Source organism: Leptonychotes weddellii, chromosome 11 (genome assembly GCF_054177405.1).
Source record: "Leptonychotes weddellii isolate Sample4059 chromosome 11, ASM5417740v2, whole genome shotgun sequence".
Classification (NCBI taxonomy): domain Eukaryota; kingdom Metazoa; phylum Chordata; class Mammalia; order Carnivora; family Phocidae; genus Leptonychotes; species Leptonychotes weddellii.
In genome coordinates, this window is record NC_138379.1 from 47,883,249 (window position 1) to 47,905,138 (window position 21,890).

General features: G+C 37.1%; 1 protein-coding gene across 1 annotated transcript in view; it reads right to left on the minus strand.

The window, feature by feature from the left end:
- C2CD3 (C2 domain containing 3 centriole elongation regulator) overlaps window positions 1-21,890 on the minus strand; it is a 140,562-nt gene that overhangs the window by 111,021 nt on the left and 7,651 nt on the right. Inside the window, exons 3-5 of the mRNA XM_081797327.1 lie at window positions 20,779-20,936; window positions 7,648-7,871; window positions 6,296-6,568 (exon numbers count right to left, since the gene is read on the minus strand). Coding sequence (XP_081653453.1) covers window positions 6,296-6,568; window positions 7,648-7,871; window positions 20,779-20,936 — 655 coding nt within the window. The remainder of the gene's footprint in view (window positions 1-6,295; window positions 6,569-7,647; window positions 7,872-20,778; window positions 20,937-21,890) is intronic.

Here is a 21,890-nt window from a genome sequence, read left to right on the forward strand (position 1 = left end):
ATAGTATATTGTAATGACTTACCCGTCTGCTTTTCCCACTAGCTTGAGAATTTCTTGAGGACCCTCACTTTACAATAAATGTTTACTGAGCTTCTATGATGGGATTGTTTTAAATGTTGGCATTACAGCAGTGAAGTCTATTCTGGAGGGAGGTCAATCTCTCCAGAGTTGTTATGTGATGGGAGTCATTACATGAATGCACTGACTCTTCCAACGGGTTTTTGTACATATTAAAGTTAATAATGTCTACATAATTATTTTTGTATCCAGATACCATAATGAATTCTTTTATTATTTGTAATAGTTAATGTCACTATTATCCAAAAAACACTAACAAGTATACCAGCTAAACTGTTAGAAGCTACAGTGATAATCTATTCCAGATTTATACTTTTATGAAAAATGCCAAAAAATTTCCATGACTTATCTAAGATCATACAGCAGGTTAATAGAAAAGTCAGGATGAAGTCTTCAGACTTTCTGATAAGTAAAATTTACCCCATTCCTGAGTAAAAATAACAATAACAGCAATAATAATTTATTGAACTCTTAAACACATGCTGGGCACTACTCTATGTATATTATATATATTCACTCATTTAATCCTCCTAACAATTCTCTGAGATGGATACTACTATTTCCTTCATCTTCCAGATGAAGAAAATTGAGGCACAGAGGATAAGTAACTTGCCCAAGTTATACACACTGTATAACGAGAATGATTTCACAGCCAATAATTTCGTTATTTTTTTTAAAGATTTTAGTTTTTTAAGTAATCTCCACACCCAATGTGGGGCTCGAACTCACAACCCTGAGATCAAGAGTTTCATGTTCCACCAACTGTACCGGCTAGGCGCCCCACATCCTATGATTTTAATCACCATACTAATATATGACCCCACTTTAGTTCTTGGACATCTTTTTAAAAGCTTAGGGCCACTGGCATTATTCCAAGGAACTGTGGGAAATATTTTTTTTCCTGAGGTTCCAGAGTTGCTTTGGAGGTAACTGAGACTAGACACCAAGTGTCCGTCCATTCTCTTAAGAGTTTTATAGCTTCTGAAAAGAAAGAAGATATAGGGGCACCTGGGTGGCTCAGTTGGTTGGGTGGATGTCCAACCCTTTGTTTCTACTCAGATCATGATCTCAGGGTTGTGGATGGAGCCCCACCTTGGGCTCTGTGTTGGGCATGAAGACTGCTTTGGATTCTCTCTTTGCTCCCCCAGCCCTCAGCCCCCTGCCCTGCATACATATGCACACATGCACTCTCTCTCAAGAAAGAAGGAGGAGGAGGAGAAGGAAGAGAAGATGATGATGATATGGTGGTTAGGCCAAGAAAAAAAAAAGAAGCCAAGAAGATCCATAAACATCTAACATTTGTTAGTACAAGGAGTTCAAAATATAGCTTACAAAGTGGAAAAAAAAAAAAAAGACCCGAAATAATATGTTCAGTGAAAATACAACTAAACCAGAAGAAAATAAAGATAAACCATTCTATCAACCAACTATCCTAAGACAGTTCCCCCCAAGATTCCCAACTCCAGTGTACATATATCTTCTCTCTGATTCAAACACTCATCTAAAGGTACTGCTTTAAAGGGATTTACAGATGTAGTATTACAGTTCCAAATCAGTCAACCTTAAGACAGGGAGATCATTTTGGTTGCCCAAACCTTTTAAAAGCAGAGTTTTCTTTGGCTATTTGCAGGTTATGACATCAGAGATTTGAAGCATGAGAAAGATTTAATGTATCATCGCTGTCTTGAAGATTGAGGGGACCACATGGCAAGAGATGCAGTGGCCTGTAGGAAGCTAAGAGTGGCTTGAGCTGATAGTCAGCAAGGAAATGGGACCTCAGTCCTATGACTGCAAGGAACTGAATTCAGTCAACAAGAATGAACTTGGAAATGCATTTTTTCCCCAGAGCTTCCAGATAAGAATTTAGCTTGACCGACATCGGATACCTTAAACAGAAAATCCAACCATACCTTGTTGGACTTCTAACCCACAGAACTGTGAGCTAATAAATGGATATTGTTTTAACTCATTAAATTTGTGGTAATTTGTCATGCAGCAACAGAAAACTAATATACCCATTAATGCTACTACCCAGGAATACTGTTACAGTTTTTTAAAATCTATGCATAAATACACAGGTATTTATATATACATCTCCTCTTTTGCAAAATTTTGTATATTGTTTTGAAATTGGTTTTCACTTAATATACATTAACTTTATTCTATGTAAATAATGGCTGCACAATATTCATTCAGAATTCATTGTATTTTTTTGAAACGATTTTATTTATTTGACAGAGAGAGAGAGAGCACAAGCAGGGGAAGCAGCAGAGGGAGAGGGAGAAGCAGACTTCCCGATGAGCAGGGAGCCAGGGTCTGGCGATCACAACCCAAGCCGAAGGCAGATGCTTAACTGACTGAGCCACCCAGGTGCCCATATGTTTTTTTTTTCTTTTTTTTAAAGATTTTATTTATTTATTTATTAGAGAGCGAGCGAGAGAGAAACAGCATGAGAGAAGAGAGGGTCAGAGGGAGAAGCAGGCTCCCCGCTGAGCCGGGAGCCCAATGTGGGACTTGATCCCAGGACCCTGGGATCATGACCTGAGCCGAAGGCAGTCGCTTAACCAACTGAGCCACCCAGGCGCCCTGTTTTTTTTTTCTTTTTAATCTCTTTGAGATTCAGCCAAAAAATGACTATCTTCTTTACTCAATGAGAAAGGGAAAGGAAAACATGGTATTGCTGGCATTGGAAATTTGGCTAAAGATTGCTATGTGACCAGAAACCCTTCTTTTAGTTTCTAGTTGGCCGTTGGCTTTACTCAATATAGTTTAAAGTTCTTCAAATGAGGTGGGCACACTCAAATGTTTTGTGAATAAAGTGGACAATAACGAGCTGTGTTGATAATAAACTTCATTTGATTTCAGGGCCATGTAGAAAGACAGTTTTTCTATTGATACCCAAAATGTTTTTGGAGAGATAATAAATATCCTTGGTACTTTATAATTTAACCATACCCAACTATTTTCAATTCCTTAAACACAATACTTCCTTTGTGTTCTCAAAGCTCTGGGTATTTAATTCCATCAAAGAATTTATCACTCAGTATTATAATTGTCTATCTCACCCAGTGAACTCTGAGACTAGGGATTGGTTCTTGTTGATTTTTATATCCTCGGTATCTCACACAGTGCCTAGTATATACCAGGCATTTGATAAAATGTTCTTCCACTGTTGCTTATATCAGACATAATTGTACTGTATCTACATTAGAGTCAGTTTCCTTTACTAGACTGAATTCCTTAAGGTCAAAGACTATATCTTATTTATCACTGCAATCCCAATACTAAAAACAATGACTGACCTAAAAGATAGGTCAGTGTTTTGTTTGTTTTGACTCACTCAAAAGATACTTCTTGAATTAAATTGGGCTTAAAGTTTTTATCCCTGTTAAACAAAAATTCCTCTGGGAATGGTAATATTTCAAAAGTGACTTAAACAGTGATTTACATCTAAATGGTAATAAGTACTTAAGATACTTTCCAAAAGCAGGTTTTAAAAAGGAAATAAACATTGAGGAAAACAAGTAGGACAAATCTGAGCACAGGTGGTCCATTCATTGGCCTCCAAGTGGTTTGGTTGTTGAAACAGCCATTCTTGGAAAAGCTTTTCTGAAGTCTGAGGCATGGTAACAAAAACACATCTGATCTCCCCTTCTCAAGGGGAAGCTGGTACTTACACTGTAAGAGCTGTCATGGCATCAGCCTGCACTTCAACTCAATAATCATTCCCTGAACACAAAAGAAGGCACCCAGGTGAGTTCAGGACAAAGCTTTCCTTTGTTTATTTCCCATATGCCATGGGTACAGCCCCTGCTAAACACAGGGAGATGTAAAGCTTCTGGTTTTTGTTCCAACTGCTTGCTATCTATTCCAAACCCAACTCTCAAAAGCAGGATGTGTAGTTCATGTTTCATAAACACTAGCTGGTTGACCAATTCAGCTCTGTACCCCTTTTCTGGTATCATGTCAGTCCAATAAAGACCAGGAAGATATTTATATTTATGTATTTGTTAGATCCCTCTCATAATCTCAGCTCTAGACCTACTTACTAGAATGAACCACTTAATCTTAGTCCTCCAGAATCTTGTGGTTGGAAGGGACCTTAAAAGCTCTTATCTGTCCACTTGATGATGCAATACAATCTGTAAAAGTCCCATCAGGATGGTTAGCTAGCTTGAGTTTTCCAGTGATAGAGAATTCACTACCTCTTGAAGCTGTCGTTTCCCATTCTGCACAGGTCTTATTGTTAACTCAGACTGAGTCATAATCTGTCTTATATCATCTGTAAGCCAACTGATCCTCATAACTCTCATGGAAGAGGTTGCATATTGGCAGCCCATGGGTTGTACTTGTCATATTTTGTTTGGCCTCAACAGTTGGCCAGCAAAGTCTTGATTTAAGGAAAAAAGAAAAAAAAGGTAGGCCTAGGTAAACAATGAACTTACAGCAGGATAAAGCAGAGGACCTTAGAGTCTAAAGACAATAATGAACTGGAGCTGAAGAGCAGCTTCTCCCTTTGAGAGGACAGGAGCTCCCTAATTCTGAGCCTGTGTTTTCATTTTAGAATGGTGATAACAATCCCTACCTCACTTGGTTTTTGTAAGATTATGTGTATAAGGCACTTGGCATAGTAGCTAGCACATAATGAATGCTCAATAAATGGCAGCTGTTTTTATGATGCTTAATATCTCTTGGTAGTCCCTTCATAAACCTAGTTACTCTCCTTAGAAGGAACTCATCTTTAGATCTTTACTTTCATGTTACCTTCTTAGTGAGGCTTTCCTTTGCCAACCTATGTAAAACTACCATCCCCTCCTCTTAAGTGCCCTGCTTCGTTTTTTTCCCACTGCCATTATCACCATCTAATACTATATACTTACTTATTTATCCAGTTTATTATTGGTCTTCCCATCTAGGATACAAGATCCATAATGCAGAAATTTGTTTTTTGTTTTTTTTTTCATTTAAATGGCTGTATCCCTGACACCTAGAAGAATGCCAGACATTTGATAGGTACTAAATAAGTAACTGCTTAATGAGTGAACAAATATCTTTCTCAAAGTCTGGTGCCTACACAAAATATTCAGGTGTGAGTTGACAAGTGCAGGCAGTATAGTATAATGGAACAATTTGTTCTTGTTAATGTAGCCTAGGACTGCACTGAAGATTAAAATAGACTATATAAGAGGCTTTTAACTATAGGAAACCAAGGGTTGCTGGAGGGGAGGTGGGTGGGGGCATGGGGTAATTGGGAGATGGGCATTAAGGAGGGCACTTGATGTAATGAGCACTGGATGCTATATGCAACTGATAAATCACTGAACTCTACCTCTGAAACTAATAATACACTATATGTTAATTAACTGAATTTAAATAAAATTTAAAAAAATTAAAAATTAAAAAATAAAATTAATAGAGTGTAATAAGAGTGTATTTTCAAAAACGGGATTCACAGACATTTCAGCTGAAAAAGTATGAATAGAATGTCTTTCTTCATGAAACAAATATCCTTACTAACATAAATTATGTACCCATATAGTTATTTTAAAGATTTTTCTATTAATGCTGCAGATACTCTACTTTGGAAATTTGCTAGTGAGGATGGAGACAAATCCCTGTCATGCTCCTGATGTCACAGAGATAAATGGTTGAGCATTACATATAAGGTATCTCGATTGCTTTTATAATACTACCCCTAAATAATCCTATTTGGGTTTCTTTATTTCAGTTTATCCCTTATACAGGTAAACTGACTCCTTTCTATTTCTGCTTGGCTGTAAGTCATATTTAATTCCCAGACTTAAGATTAGCAGTTGCTGTGCACTGAATGTTCCCACTGAGGCCAAGAATTTTCAGAATGTGAAGCAGATTTAGTACTAGCCTCTGCACAGTAGTACAAGTAAATCTGCTGATGAGATAAAAACTGTATTTGCCTTAATTTGGGAAAAAATAAAGAATAATATTTCTCTATGATAAACACCTCCCCCCCATATTTAGGTTCATTTTAAATGGCTCCTTCCTTAAACCTACAATTGTAAGCACCTAGTAATTATTTAGAAGTAACTTACTGGTTTAATAGAGCTGCCTTTAAATAGTGAGAAATTCTGAACTTTAGTGAGATCACTCACTTTTATTTGGTTATTTATTTCAAACAGAAGTGTTGATTCTCTTTGAAGACTGGCTAACAAGCAGAGTAATCCCAATAAATATAGCTTAGTCTTGGTTCACAAATACATACATACCTGAAAGAAGGTCCTTGGTAGGGGGGTTGTTTGAAGAAAGAATGCATGAATCGCTGTGACTCTTGGCCACTGTCCTAATTTGAGGCTGGAATTCAGAACTGTTAAGAAGGGACATCTGCTTCCGTGGGGTCTTGCCTTTCAGAGTCATAGACTCTAAACTCTGTCCTGAATTAAGATGGTGTTGTAGTCCAAAGAAAGAGTCCTTTATTGTATCTGAGTTTTCTGCAAAGTACAAGTGGTCCTTTCCCCTGTTATAAAATAAAGGAGAATTTTAGCAATATTATATTACCCATTATGGTAACATTTCACTTTGTCAGAGACAGAAAGTGTATCAGTAGTTTATAGCAGTGTAGCTTAGACTTTGTAAATCTGTTTTTCATCTCCCAAATGAGATAAATAATAATGTTTTACCTAGTTGTGGCTCAAGTGAGATTATGAAATAAAGAGCCCAGTTGGAGTACCTGGGTGGCTCAGTTAAGTGTCTGATTCTTGGTTTCAGCTCAGGTCATGATCTCAGGTTATGAGATCAAACCCCATGTTGGGCTCTGTGCTCAGCAGGGAGTCTGCTTGAAGATTCTCTCCCTCTGCCCCTCCCCTCACTTGTGCACATGCAAGTGTGTGTGCTCTCTCTCTCAAATAAATCAATCTTGAAAAAAGAAAGAGCGAGCTCAGTGCAGAGCCTGACACAAAGCAAATGCTTTGTAATTATTTAAAATAAAAATCTGGGGGCGCCTGGGTGGCTCAGTTGTTAAGCATCTGCCTTTGGCTCAGGTCATGATCCCGGGGTCCCAGGATCGAGCCCTGCGTCGGGCTCCCTGCTCAGTGGGAAGCCTGCTTCTCCCTCTCCCACTCCCTCTGCTTGCGTTCCCTCTCCCACTGTGTCTCTCTCTGTCAAATAAATAAATAAAATCTTAAAAATAAATAAAAATCTATTTCTCTTAGTCCATCCTGTTTCATGAAATACTGCCCTTTTCCCTTTTACCCTCATGGATATCTATCCTGGCATTTGTATATGACTTAGTTATACTTATTTATCTGTACATTGGTCTCCTCACCAGATTGTGAGCAATCCTCAAAGACAAGAATTGTTTCTTATTAATTTCTATGCCCAGTATTTGGTACAGACTTGGTACCTTGGCAGTCCAGTACCAAATGACTCCCCCACACATAATCCTAATCAGCAATGACAGCAATCCCTCTCTACACCAGTGGTTACTTAATATTTATTTGCTGAATGAATGACTACTTTCAGTCTTTCATCCAAACACAAATAAAGAACAGAAATTCTGAGTACAGTGGGAGTTAGAGGACAGACTGTGGTAATTACCTTGGAGTGGTTGATCTACTACTGTTAGCTGCTAACTCTTTTCCATCAATTTTGGTGGTAGGCATCCTATGGGGCCTTGATGGAACCAGAAACTGGGTACTGCTGGGTTCAGTATATTCTCTGAATTCCTGCTCAGATAAAAGCACATTTTCTTTCACATCGGTAGTAGGAAGAGGATTGTAGCTGTCATAAGTTTCTGACAGAGGCTCCAGGGCAAGTGAGACCTGAAAGAGACATACATGTAATATATCAGAAATTTTCTTTTGTATTGACTAATTTTAAGACTCCCTGCTTAATATAAATTAATGGTCCCCATTCCTTGTAGGATCAAGCTCAAATTCCTGCAGAAGCCTCATCTCTAGCTTTGCTCCCCTCCTCTATCCCTCTCTTCTAGATATTTATTTAGGGTTCTCTAAATGTTCCTTATGTTTCATTCCCTTATGCCTTGTATATGCAATTTCCTCCAGTATTACTTTCTCTGTGAAAACTTTTTTTTTTAAAGATTTTTGAGAGACACACACACACACACACACACACACACACACACACGAATGGCAGAAGAGGGGCAGAGGGAGAGGGAGAAGCCGACTCCCCGCTGAGCAGGGAGCCAGATGTGGGGCTCAGTCCCAGGACCCTGGGATCATGACCCAAGCTGAAGGCAGATGCTTAATCGACTGAGCCACCAGGTGCCCCTGTGAAAACTTCTTTGTGTCCAGGTAGAGATGTCATGGCCATTCCCTTCTTTATGTTTCCACTTATTCTGTATCTATCCATCAATATAATCCCCATTTATTGAACTCTTTACTACAGGTCATAAGGTGTGCTAAGTTCTTCACACAGGGAAGGTCATGTGATGATATAACTCTGTCAGGAAAGTGTATTGTTCTATTTGAAGATTCAAAAAAAAAAAAAAGCTTACAGGAGGTATTTGTAACTTTTAGCTTATTCATTACCCTAATGATTAGATTTTTAATTCCTTGAAGGCATGGACTTGTCTTTTTCATTTTTGTATGGACTAATTAGCATAGTATACACTTGGTGTACAAGTCTATTATGCTTAATAATGCCTAATTATTATGTCTGATGAATAGAAGAATAACAACATCTTCTATATCCTTATTGTTCATTATTTAAGAAAAATAAGACCTTAGTTCTATGCTGGAGATGAGGCAGGGTGAAGAAGGAGAAACATTAATATGAAAAGTAATCACTTGAAGCTTCTTTTATCATCTCATTCCTGTGAGTTCAGGTTCTCTATTAAATGGCTCTCCAGTCCTCTGAAAAGCCTAATGGAAGAACAAAGCCTAAAAAAATAGTCTAAAGCAAAACTTTAGGAAAGAAATTGAAGAATATACCACAAAAGAAAAGAATAATGGTGCTGAAAGTTCAATTACAATGACACAGAAAGCAGAAGGAATTGTTCCAGCAGCCCAACAGTCAAATAATGATGAAGGGCCTAACACAAAGAGGAAAGGTTGCAGTTAGATATTTTAAGATGTCTCTGGAAAGGTCAATGGAATAATTTGTGCAGAGAAACTGCCAAGGTACAGACTCAATAAAATACCCTTGGGTCTTGATGAGAATTTTGTTCTTGAACAGGTAACATAAAGTCCTTTAAATCTATTCACCACCAAGATTTTCTACAAAGACAAATGACAGGAATGCGGTAGGATAAATACTCTGTGTAGTGATCACTATAATAGCATCACATAAAGTTCTGGCTGCCCAGTGTAAATGTCAGAAAACATTCCCTTACCATTCATCATTTCCCAAAATACTGTCTCTATATTTTAGAAACAAAGAAGACACTGAGCATAAAGGCATATGTCTCTGGCCTTAACAATGACCTGCTGTCTGGCTGAGTTTTGCTTTTTCTCTAAGCAGATCTGAACCAATCACAAAACAGCTCATAGGCCTATACTACCAGTGGCCCTTAAAGGAAGAAGAAAGTCCAGGTACCTGCCACACCAATCTTACAATCAAAACATGTGGTAGCCTAACTCCTCAAATATTTGTTGATACTAGCTCAGTGCCAGGCTCTGTGCTACCTGCCTGAGGCAAAGGGATGAAGAAAACATGGAACCTGATCCAGAGGAACTTAAAAAGAATAATTTTAATATAAAATGGTGAGCTCTGAGATAGGGATGTATATTGGGAGGTAAGAGAAATAGGGGTCTGAACTTGGGGAAGAAGTGAGGAAGGAGTGCCAGGGATGGTTTCCAGAAGTGAAACATAAACATCTGGATTTAGAATCTTAAATATGAATGATACAGGTAAGGCTGAGAGAGACTGGGATAAAACATTCCAGACAGAGGGAAGAGCATGAGTCAAGCTTTAGAGGTATAAAAGAGAATATTGTTCCCGCAATTCCTACAAGTCCAAGGGATTGCCACTTCTAAACCCTCTGCTTCCACATAGTGTACCCAATATACTCCTATATTCATCTCCCAGATCATCATTCTTGTCCACCTCAGTCATGTTCCTCCTCAATCATGGTTCATCCTTGTGCTCACTCCTCTGCCAACCCCTTCATGGAGCCCTGTAGGATTTCTATTTATACAAACTAACTTATCACTTCAACTGAACATCTCTTTCTTAAAATGTCCCAATTTCTCCAAAGTCTTCTCCAATGGAAACTATTTCTTTTACTAGCCAGGATAAAGGAAGTTGACTTACTTCTTTCTGGTGCCTTCCCCAGACCATCATTCTATCACCTAAAGATTTCACATCTTTTTAGAAGCCCATGCCATCCACAAATACCATAAACTTACTGTAAGATTCTCACATAACAGAGCAACCCTAGGGACATTCATCATTCTTCTCTCAATGACTCAAGGCTCTCTTTAGCACTAAGCTGCCTACAATTACCTACTACAACATCTATCAGTATCAATGATTGCATATTAGTATGCCTATTTTTCAAACTTATGCTGGTCAACACAGCATTTTAAAAAATTTAAAAATTATTTAACAATGCTTTAAAATACCAGATTTTAGGTAAAATTTTGGGATTCTGGTTCTCTTAAAAAATCACAAGATCCAACAATGCTGGGTCTCCATTCCAATGTGGCAAAAATTAGCTGAAGTGGACTAGTGGCTTTAGTCAGGGTACATGTTCCAATTTGAAGACCCCAGCCATGTCCCAATGAGGCAGAGTGATAACTGTTGTTTATCATCCCACTTGGTCGGCTGGGGCTTTTAAAATTTTTATTTTCTTACAATAAAATGGACATTCTTGTGTTTATACACTTCTATAAATTTTAACCTATGAATAGATGCATGTAACCACCACCATAACCAAGATAGAGAACACTTCCGTTACCCCAAAAAACTCCCTGGGGCTATCCCTCTGTAGTCACACTCTCTCCTCACCTCTAATCCCTAGCAACAGCTATCTATTCTCAATCATTATAGTTCTGGCTTTTTGAAAATGTCATATAAATGGAAATATATAGTATGTAACCTTTTGAGATGGGCTTCTTTCACTCAGAATAAGGCCTCTCAGACTCATCAATGTGGTGCTTGTATCAGCAGTTCATGCCTTTTTACTGACTTGGTAGTATTCTATTGTTTTTCTTTTTAAATCTGTGGTTTATTTTTTTTAAAATACATTATTTATTTACTTGAGAGACGAGATAGTAAGAGAGAGCACGAGCAGGAAGGAGGGGGAGAAGCAGACACCCCGCTGAGCAGGGAGCCCAGTGCAGGCCTCGATCCCAGGGTCCTGGGATCATGACATGAGCCAAAGGCAGATGCTTACCTGACTGAGCCACCCAGGCGCCCCTATTCTATTGTTAACATGGCTTGTCACATTGGTTGATTTTCAAAGACTGAGATAGCCTTGCATTCCTGGGATAGACCCCACTTGGACATGGTCTCATTACTCTTTTTATATACTGCTGGACCCAACTTGCTAATATTTTTTTTGAGGATTTTTAGGTTTATTTTTAGGTCTAGATCTTACACTGTCCTCTATTTTGCTATCAAGGTGGTGCAAGCCTCATAAAATAAGTTAAAAGTATTTTCTCCTCTTCTATTTTCTGGAAGAGATTGTGAAAATTGGTGCTATTTCTTTTTTTAAATGTTTGGAAGAATTCACCAGTGAAATTATCTTAGCTTAGAGATTTCTTTTTTGGAAGGATTTAAACTGCAAACGCAATTTCTTTAATAATTACAGGTCTATTCAGGTTATGTATTTTATCTTGAGTGATTTTTGGTAGTTTGTGGTTTTCAAAGAATTGACTGATTTCATCTAAATTGTCAAATTTATGTGTATAGAGTTTATACTATTCCCTGTCTTTGGGTTCTGTGGGCTGTGGTCTCTCTTACAGTAGAATCAAGAGGAAAGTGAAATATTTCTTGTGTCCAAGAAAGAGATAACTAGAGTCCTATGATTTGCAAAAGAAATGTCAGAAGGCTTATTTCTTTGTGGAAGAGAATATCCCTAATGGTGAAATAAGGCAAAGAAAATGTGACTGTCGTGGGGGGGAAATGTGACTGTCAAAGATAGCATTATGAAACAAAGTACAATAGGATTATAATTACTATGTAGAAAAGATGCATGATAAAAATGGAGTAAACAGAAAGGTACTGATTTTAAATAGGGTTTGTTATTTAAATGCAAATAAAATAAGTGGTACTCCTGTGACATAAAATTATATATTTAAGATAAAAAAACCTTTAAGGTATTAAAGTCTCTTATAGATGATAACATTTATTAAAGAATGCAGCAGAATTTGTGAATAATAAACATTTGCATATCTACGTCTAATTAATATTATAGTTGTTCCCTATGTTAGTGGTATGGCTACAAACTTATAAGGTGAGCTGAATAAACATGTTAAATAATTTGTGGTATTTTTCTTTGTAGCTGATAAGAACACAAATAAAAACAACTCCCTGACAGCTGTGTTTATTTAGAGTATCAGTGAGAATTTTTATGTGAGTGAAAAACTTTTGGAGGAGATGCTCCTGGCAAACAAATCAAGGAAATGATTTCTTTTTTTTTTTTTTTAAGATTTTATTTATATATTTGTCAGAGAGAGAGCAAGCACAAGCAGGGGAAGTGGCAGGCAGAGGGAAAAGCAGGCAGAGGGAGAAGCAAGCTCTCTGTTGAGCAAGGAGCCTCATATGGGACTCAATCCAGGACCCTGGGGTCATGACCTGAGCCGAAGGCAGATGCCTAACTGACTGAGCCACCCAGGCATCCCAGGAAATGGTATTTCTCCAAACTGAGAAATGTCTTAAAAAGTTTATTAAAGACTGATAACGGGTGCCTGGGTGGCTCAGTCAGTTAAGCATCTGCCTTCAGCTCGGGTCATGATCCCAGGGTCCTGGGATCGAACCCCGCATTGGGCTTCCTGCTCAGCAGGGGAGTCTGCTTCTACCTCTCCCTCTGCCCCTGCTCGCGTGTTCTCTCGCTCACTCTCTCTCTCAAATAAATAAATAAAATCTTAAAAAAAAGACTGATAACAAGGAATGATGGCTTTTTGTTGACAACAGACTTGTTTCAAAATTTAAATTCAAAGTAGCAACATTTTGCCAAGACAAAGAACCATAAACATACTCACTGTCCTGTTTACTTCATCTAAAAAGCTAAAAATCAAACAACACATATATATATATATATAATTAACACATAAATTAATTAAACTCCTGTAGTCAACATTTTGCTTGGTAAACTGGATAAGCAGTATTGCAACCTGTTATTACTACATGAATACTAGGGGGAATGAAGCTGTGTGTGCTGTTAAATGTTTTTGCTTGAGTTAAAAGAAGTCACCTGGTTTATGTTTTCGAAGGAGAAATCCCAGCCTCAGATCACCAGCAAGTACTGATCAAATATAGGACTATTTTAATTGATATTATAGACTATATAAACTATTCAATTACTTATCTGCAAGTGCATTCACAAGGAATCATGTAATATGAGATTCAATTTATTCATTCCTTTATGACTGTATATTTGGAAAATTTATTTGGCAAAGAACCATCTATCCTACTTTTCTATATTTTTTATGCTGAAATAGGATTTCTAGATATCAAAGTGATGGTATGAAATACATTTCTAAAACTGTAGGGCTAAAGACCAACATCCCCAAAAGACTTTTTTGATTTCAAATGTTATAAAAACCAACACTGTTCAATTTGCCTTTCTCAATTTACACTGAAAGTGTAACATGGAAGTTAATGCAGTGTAGTACAATACTTAAGCTTAAATATGCTCAAATATTCTTAAATTTTAAGAATATCTAAGAAATAAAATCCAACTTCAAAAACTATTGTGCCAAGATACTGCCTTTGTTTGGAAATAAAGGCAGCCATGTTTGTGAACAGTTATTTTGTTATGAAACTGAATAAAAGCTAAATTTTATTCTTAAATGGTTTAAGAAAATGAATGCCCATCAAATATAAAACGTTTGGTACTGATAACTTGGTAGGGAAGTATCAAGTTTTTAGCCAAATCAAAGGAATTGATTTCAAAAGCAAAGAATTTATAATTAAGGTTTTTTCCAATTTCAATATAAAATAATCATAGTATGTATATATTATGTTACATGCTCATATAATAAAGTCTGGTGTTTATTTTTTTTAGTAATCTCTATGCCCAGCATGGGGCTCAAACTCATGACCCTGAGATCAAGAGTTGCATGCTCTTCCAAAAGAGCCAGCCAGGCATCCCAAGTTTGGTATTTTTTAAAAGTTTATTGTATTTTTGGCAGTTGATTTTTCTTACAGTCAGCCTGTTTGACTCATTTGTTATTTTCAACATCTGACCTATACCAGTAATGGAATACACGAAAAGCTTCCTCTCTCCAACAGCTTGGTTCTAATGATCTTTATTGTCAAACTACTTTGAGCACCCTCCAGCCAGTTTGGCCTTGTTATTATTTAAAACTGTTCTAACTCCATAATCTCAGTTTCTTAGCAGCTATGCATCTGTCTTCTTGAGGTCTGACTAAACCTGATCTTCTTCACAGCAACAATCTTAAGCCACCTCTATTCATCCTCCAGTCTATCAGCTGTCCATTGGCTTCACTTACCACTTGACAAGAGGGATTCCATATTTAGTCAATTAATGACTGTTTTGGGGGACAGCAAAGCAGCGGTATGATAAGAACTCCATCACTCACTACATGCTCTTTTTTAAAAGTTATTTTTATTTTTTTAAAAAGATTTATTTATTTTAGAGAAAGAAAGAGAGAAAAAGTGAGCTCGGGGAAGGGGAGAGGGAGAGGGAGAGAAGCAGACTCCCCACTGAGTGTGGAGCCGGATGCAGGGCTCAATCCCACAACCCTGAGATCATGACCTAAGCCAAAATCAGGAGTTTGATGCTTAACCAACTGAGCTATCCAGGCGCCCCAAAAGTTATTTTTAAATTCACATTTTAGTCATATAATTTAAAGAGTCAAACAGTTCTATTACACAAACGAGTCCCTCACATAGATACCCATATTTTTCTTTTCCCAGAGGCAACTATTTTCAACTCCTGCCCCTGATTCTTTTTTTTTTTTTTAAAGATTTTATTTATTTATTTGAGACAGAGAGAATGAGATACAGAGAGCATGAGAGGGAGGAGGGTCAGAGGGAGAAGCAGACTCCCCGCCGAGCAGGGAGCCTGATGCGGGACTCGAATCCGGGACTCCAGGATCATGACCTGAGCCGAAGGCAGTCGCTTAACCAACTGAGCCACCCAGGCGCCCCCCTGCCCCTGATTCTTATGGTATTTACCTCTATAGTTCCAAATAATGTGCTTATATTTATGTCACATCTTGATCGCCCCCTCAGTTTTCAGGCATTATCTTTTGACTTCCTACTATGGAAGATAAAAATTTCGCTCAATCCCACATCCTTCTACCTCCTTATCTCCCAACCTGCCCATCTAGTTATGCTATGAACACTGATTATAGATCAAACCAAAATTACTATATGAGCATGTATTCTGTTTAAAGCTGAACCATGAGATGCACTGATTACTTTTCCTTTCCTATGAAGGAGCCAGAGATTTAATATTTTAGGCTTTGCATGCCATAGTCTCTGTCATAATTATAGTAGTCTCCCCACCCTTATCCACAGGGGATACATTCCAAGACCCCCAGTGGATGCCTGAAACTGCAGATAGTACTGAATCCTATATATACACTATGTTTTTTTCCTATACGTACATAACTATGGCAAAATTCAATTTATAAATCAGGCACAGTAAGAGATTAACAACAATAATAATAAATTATGTGAATGTGATTTTTCAAGATATCTTACATTGTACTCACCCTTCTTCTAGTGATAAAATGATAAAATGCCTATGTGATGAGATTAAGTGCAGTGAATGACATAAGTAAGCATTGTGACGTAGCAATAGGCTACTATTGATCTTCTGAGGATAACAGAAGGAGGATCAGCTGCTTCCTGACTGCACTGAAACTACCAAAAGAGAAACGGAGGATAAGGAGAGACTACTGTACTTAACTTTGCTGTTGCAGCATGAAAGCTGCCATAAACCACACACAAATGAATGAGTATCGCTATGTTCTAATAAAACTATCTACAAATATAGGTGGTGAGTCAGATTTGCCTTGGGAGTTATAGCCTGTTGAGTGAATCCCTGAAGAAAATAAAAGAATGGTTCAAAAGCCTATGAAAAAATACTCAACATATTGATCACCAAGAAACGAAAACTAAAACCTCAGTGAGATATCAGTACATTCTCACTAGAATAACAAAAATTAAAAAGACTACCCAAACCAAATGCTGGAAAATATGTGGAAAATGTTTATATGCTACTGATGGGAATGTAAAGTTATATAACCAATATGAAAATGGTTTGGTTGTTTCTTAAAAAAGTTAAACATGACTCAGCAATTCCATTCTTGGGTATTTTCCCAAGAAAATAAAAACACATGTCTACAGAGAGTTCTTTATTCATAAGAAGCAAAAAAATGGTAAAAAACAAAACAAACAAAAACCAAAAAAACCCCAAACAACCAAATGTCCACCAACTGGCATATAGATAAAAAATTGTGGAATATCCACACAGCGGAACACACCTCTGCAAAAGGGAACTACTGATACACAAAATAGTATGGATGAATCTCTAAAATTGGCTTCTTTTACTTATTTTTTTGATACCTCTTTGCCTGGGTAAGGAGATAATGGGTGTTCACTGTATGGTTATTTATATATCTTATATATAGAAGATATTGTTTTGCATATCTCTAATTAAGAAAAACAAAAAAAAAGTTAAGTGAAATAAAATGTATAGTGCCTAACAAATGGTAGATTGACATATAATAAATGTTGATAAGAAAATGATCAAATGAACCCCTTCAATTTTGTCTGTCTCAAAATGTTCCTCCTCTTTGCCTTGGTTAAAATTCCTCCATCCCAATGTATGTAACCCTAGCAATTGTGTTCATGGTAGAAACTCATTCCTATTTAATTTTCTTCATGATCTTACTGGCTCAATTATCCTCTTATTTTCAATTTCTTTCTTCACTTGCTTCTTTTTGGTCTACAAATAAATCAGGTCTCTTATATTCTAAAAAGGGGTCAGCAAACTTACTCTGTAAAGGGGCAGAGAATAATTATTTTAGGCTTTATTTATGGCATATTTTTCTTCTTCTTTAAATGACCTTTTAAGGGGCACCTGGGTGGCTCAGTCGGTTAGGCATCTGCCTTTGGCTCAGGTCATGATCTTAGGGTCCTGGGATTGAGCCCTAAGTAGGGCTCCCTGCTCAGCGAGGAGTCTGCTTTTTTCTCTCCCTCTGCCCCTCCCCCTGCTCGTGCCCGCACGCACTCCCTCTCTCTCAAATAAATAAAACCTTAAAAATAAATGACCTTTTAAAAATGGAAAAACCATGTTTAGTTAGAACACCAGATACGGAGCACCAGGCAAAATGTATCAACCCCTGCTCTAAAACAGTACCAAAAAACTTCTGAATTCAGTCATGTCCTCTCAAATTCAAGTAAATTTGGCTTGTCGCCATCACATGCCTAAACACGATATTAAGATGTTAAGTGTTTCCATATTTTTTCATCTCATTTAATCCCGGCAACAACACTGTGAGGTAAATGTTTTAGTATGTTTTTTTACAAAATAGGATACAAAAGCTCAGAGAGGACAAGTGAACATCAGAATTGTTTTGTAACCATTTCTGTTCTGGTTTCTCCACTGTCCATTACTGTTTGTCCATGTCCGAACTCTAGTGCTATTTCCATTAGATCATACCACTTCTCCCTCCCTTTACTGACACTTACTTGGGAAATAGAAATCTCTAATTACTACTTATTTCCTTATTCCATAATCTTTTAAAATCTGACTTCTGCCTCCAATGCTCTATACAATTTTCCAACACACAAGTATTATTTTATCAACCGGTATTTAAATATGGAAAAAAAATGATACAGCCACTTTAGAAAACAGTCTGGCAATTCCTCAAAGTTAAACATACTTACCCTATTGACTGTAATTCTATTCCTAGGTATGTAACAAGAGAAATGAAAATATGTTCACATAAAAATCTGTACATGAATGTTCACAGAAGCTGCCATTATTCATAGTAGTCAAGTGGAAATAATCCAAATGTCTATCAACTGAAGAATGGATCAACATGTGGTCTATCCATATAGGGGCATATTATCCAGCCATACTAAGGAATGAAGTACTGAAACATGCCATAACAAAGATGAATCTTGAAAACATTATGCTATATGAAAGAGGTCACTTACAAAAGGCTACATAATATATTACTTCATTTATATGAACTATCCAGAATATGCAAATATATAGAGACTGAAGTTAAATTCGTGGTTGCCAGGGAATGGGGAAGGGTGAAAGGGGGAATGACTGCTAATAGGCACAGTATTCCTTTTTGGGGTGATAAAATGCTCTGGAATAGTAGTGATGGTTATAAAATCCTGTAAACATATTAAGAACCAGTGAACTGTATACCTTAAAAGGGTGAATTTTATGACATATGAATTATATGTTAATTTTAAAAATAGGGAAAAAACCACCTAGAATCCTATACTCCAACTGTTTTCAATTCTCCTTATTTTTTCCCAATCATTGATTATGTATTTAATTTTAATTCTTCTGTCATCAATCCAAAATCTATTTTTCCATGCAGCTACACAATCATAACTATGTAATTTTGTTTTTATGGAAACAAAATATTCTACTAATAGACTATAATTTTAATATTGTTGAATAATTATTTTCATTTTTCAATATTAAAAGTGTATTTCCAGGGGCGCCTGGGTGCCTTAGATGGTTAAGCATCTGCCTTCGGCTCAGGTCGTGATCCCAGCATCCTGGGATCGAGCCCCACATCGGGGTCCTGGTTCAGTGGGGAGCTTGCTTCTCCCTCTCCCTCTCTCCCTGCTCATGCTCTCTCTCTCTCTCTATCTCTGTGTCTCAAATGAATAAATAAAATCTTTCAAATAAATAAATAAATAAAAGTGTATTTCCATAACTAGACCTAGGCATACAGCTTCCCTCTCTTTTTACGGTATTTCCTTAAGATAAGTTCCTAAGAGTAGAATTACTGAGGTAAATGGTATATAGAATTACTGAGGTAAAAGGGAGACTACTAATACATAATTTTAGAGATTGTGCAGGATTATAACTGAACTGCCTCGTCTACAGGGACGGGAAGGGGTCTGATGAGCTTAGCATCTCCTAAAGCCTGGTAATTTTATAGCTCTTGAAACAGAATGCCAAACTGTTTTGCAGATCTAATGCAAATTTATATCATTATCAGAAAAACAGGAGTAAGCCAGACTCAACTTCACCATGAAGTTACCGGCATAAAGTATCACTTTTTAAATTTAATGTATATATAAATATGATAATTACAATAAAGAAAATGTTACGTTCTTTCACTCAGAATTATTTCTGGACTCTATTCTGTTCCACCAATGCGATTATGTGCTCATAGTTTTTTTCCTTTTTAAGTAATCTCTATACCCAACGGTGGGGCTCCAACTCAGGAACCCAAGATCAAGAGTAACACGCTCTTCTGACTGAGCCAGCCATTCCTGTGCTTGTAGTTTTATAAGTTTATTACATCTGGTAATGCTGTATATATTTTCTCATATTTTTAAAACTATTTTCTTATGTACTTGTTTAAATTTCTGTATTTTAGAATATATTTGACAAAGTATAAAACTCATGAAATTTCTAAGCGATTTGAATATTCAGAACTTTCTAGGAAGCACTCTCAAAGAGTGTCCCTCAGAAAGAACCCTTCAATGTTCTTCCCCACCATCCTGTACATAGACGTGGCATAACACCTATCATGCTGCATTCTACCTGTTATTCTTCTATTTCCTCCTACATTGACTTTGGAAAACTACATGAAAAGATCATCTCTTATCTCTGTATCCTTAGTGGCACATAATAATGTATCAAAAAAAAAGGAAGGCTGAAATCAATGAATGAACAACCAAAGATACCGTTTACATGAGTCAAACAAACACTTACTGCTTGGCACTATGTTAGGAGCTGTGGGAAAAACACAGAAAGTAGAAAACACTGTCCTGCTTCCCTGGGAATCTAGAAACTAAAAAGAAGGGAAATTAAAGGGAGACTACTAATACATAATTTTAGAGATTGTGCAGGATTATAACTGAACAATGATTATATAATCATTGTTATAAATTTAATAAAGAGTACAGAGAAGATGAATGCAATAGGAGCTGTGAAAGACTTTTGGCACTTGAGATGAGCAGTAAAGCACTAAGAGGATTTGAATAAGTAAGACACATTATAGTCGGGGCACCTGGGTGGCTCAGTTGGTTAAGCAACTGCCTTCGGCTCAGGTCATGATCCTGGAGTCCCTGGATCGAGTCCCGCATCGGGCTCCCTGCTCGGCAGGGAGTCTGCTTCTCCCTCTGACCCTCCCCCCTTTCATGTGCTCTCTCTCATTCTCTCTCTCTCAAATAAATAAATAAAATCTTTAAAAAAAAAAAAGACACATTATAGTCTTTGCGTAAAAACATGAACAAAGGCACGAAGTGGGAATTAGCATGATATATGGGAGTCATGTACCTATCCATTCTACAAACAGACTCAACTACTTGTGCTGAAAACATTTTATTATACGCAGAAAAGAATTAAAATATTTTTACCTGGAGTTCTCCAAGTTTCTTGGATGTTGGTGAAACAATGGTAAAAAATCCATTGATGTGATGGGTTGGAGAAAGCTGGGCCAGTCCACTGATCTGAACTCTACCAATTGGAAGATGATCAAGTTTGGTGATTACTTCCAGCACCAGCACAGCCATATCTAATCAGAAATAATTACAACATACACAGATATTTTTCATTTACTTTCTTTTTCTTTTCTTTTTGGAAATAGGCAGAGGGGTATACATTAGAAAACCTTACTTAAAAAAAATATTTTATTTTCAAATAAAACACACACCTACCACAAGAGTCTGGGGCTGGGGAAGAGTGAACCCATGATCAAAAGAACAATAAAGTTTTAGAGAAGAATGACAAATGCCTCACACAGAGAAAAAAAAAAATCATTGATGTAATTAGCAATGATTACAGGGTGTTAGGAAGGCTTGTGTGTGGCTTGGCTATTAAAGAGTGGGGTTCTCTCAACTTCCTTTTCAGTGTTTTGCTGTTTTGATATAAAAGAACCCAACTGCTTCTGCTTGCTGCAGCCTGCCTCGTCTACAGGGACGGGAAGGGGTCTGATGAGCTTAGCATCTCCTAAAGCCTGGTAGTGGCTTACTTAGGACTGGGGCCCAGTGTTGGCTTTGCCAGGCTGGTCACCGGCTGCTTCCTCATGGTTTCCAGAACAATGCACTTTATTTTCTTTCAAATGAAACATGCATACAAAAGAGTACATAAAAGAATAATAAACCAAATACCTACCACATAGCTTAAGAAATAGTTATACTTTTTCCAAGTTTTCAGTTAGAACATATCTTGTAAACTAATGTTTGATTTCTTGTGTCTTCATTTTCTAATAAACACATCATACTCATGTCCACAGCTGGGCCTCACTTACAAGGTTCACCTCATCCATCTCCTATTCAAATCCTACCTTCTACAAAGCTTCTTTCCTAACTAGATTCATAAAATTTGAATATTGACCCATTTGGTGGTTAACCCCTTCAATTTAATAATGGGAAAATAAAGGCCCAGGAAGATGAAATGGCTCGCTCAAAATCAAGCAGCCAATTAGTGCACAACAGGAAGTAGGATTCTGGTTTCCTAAGAACTTATG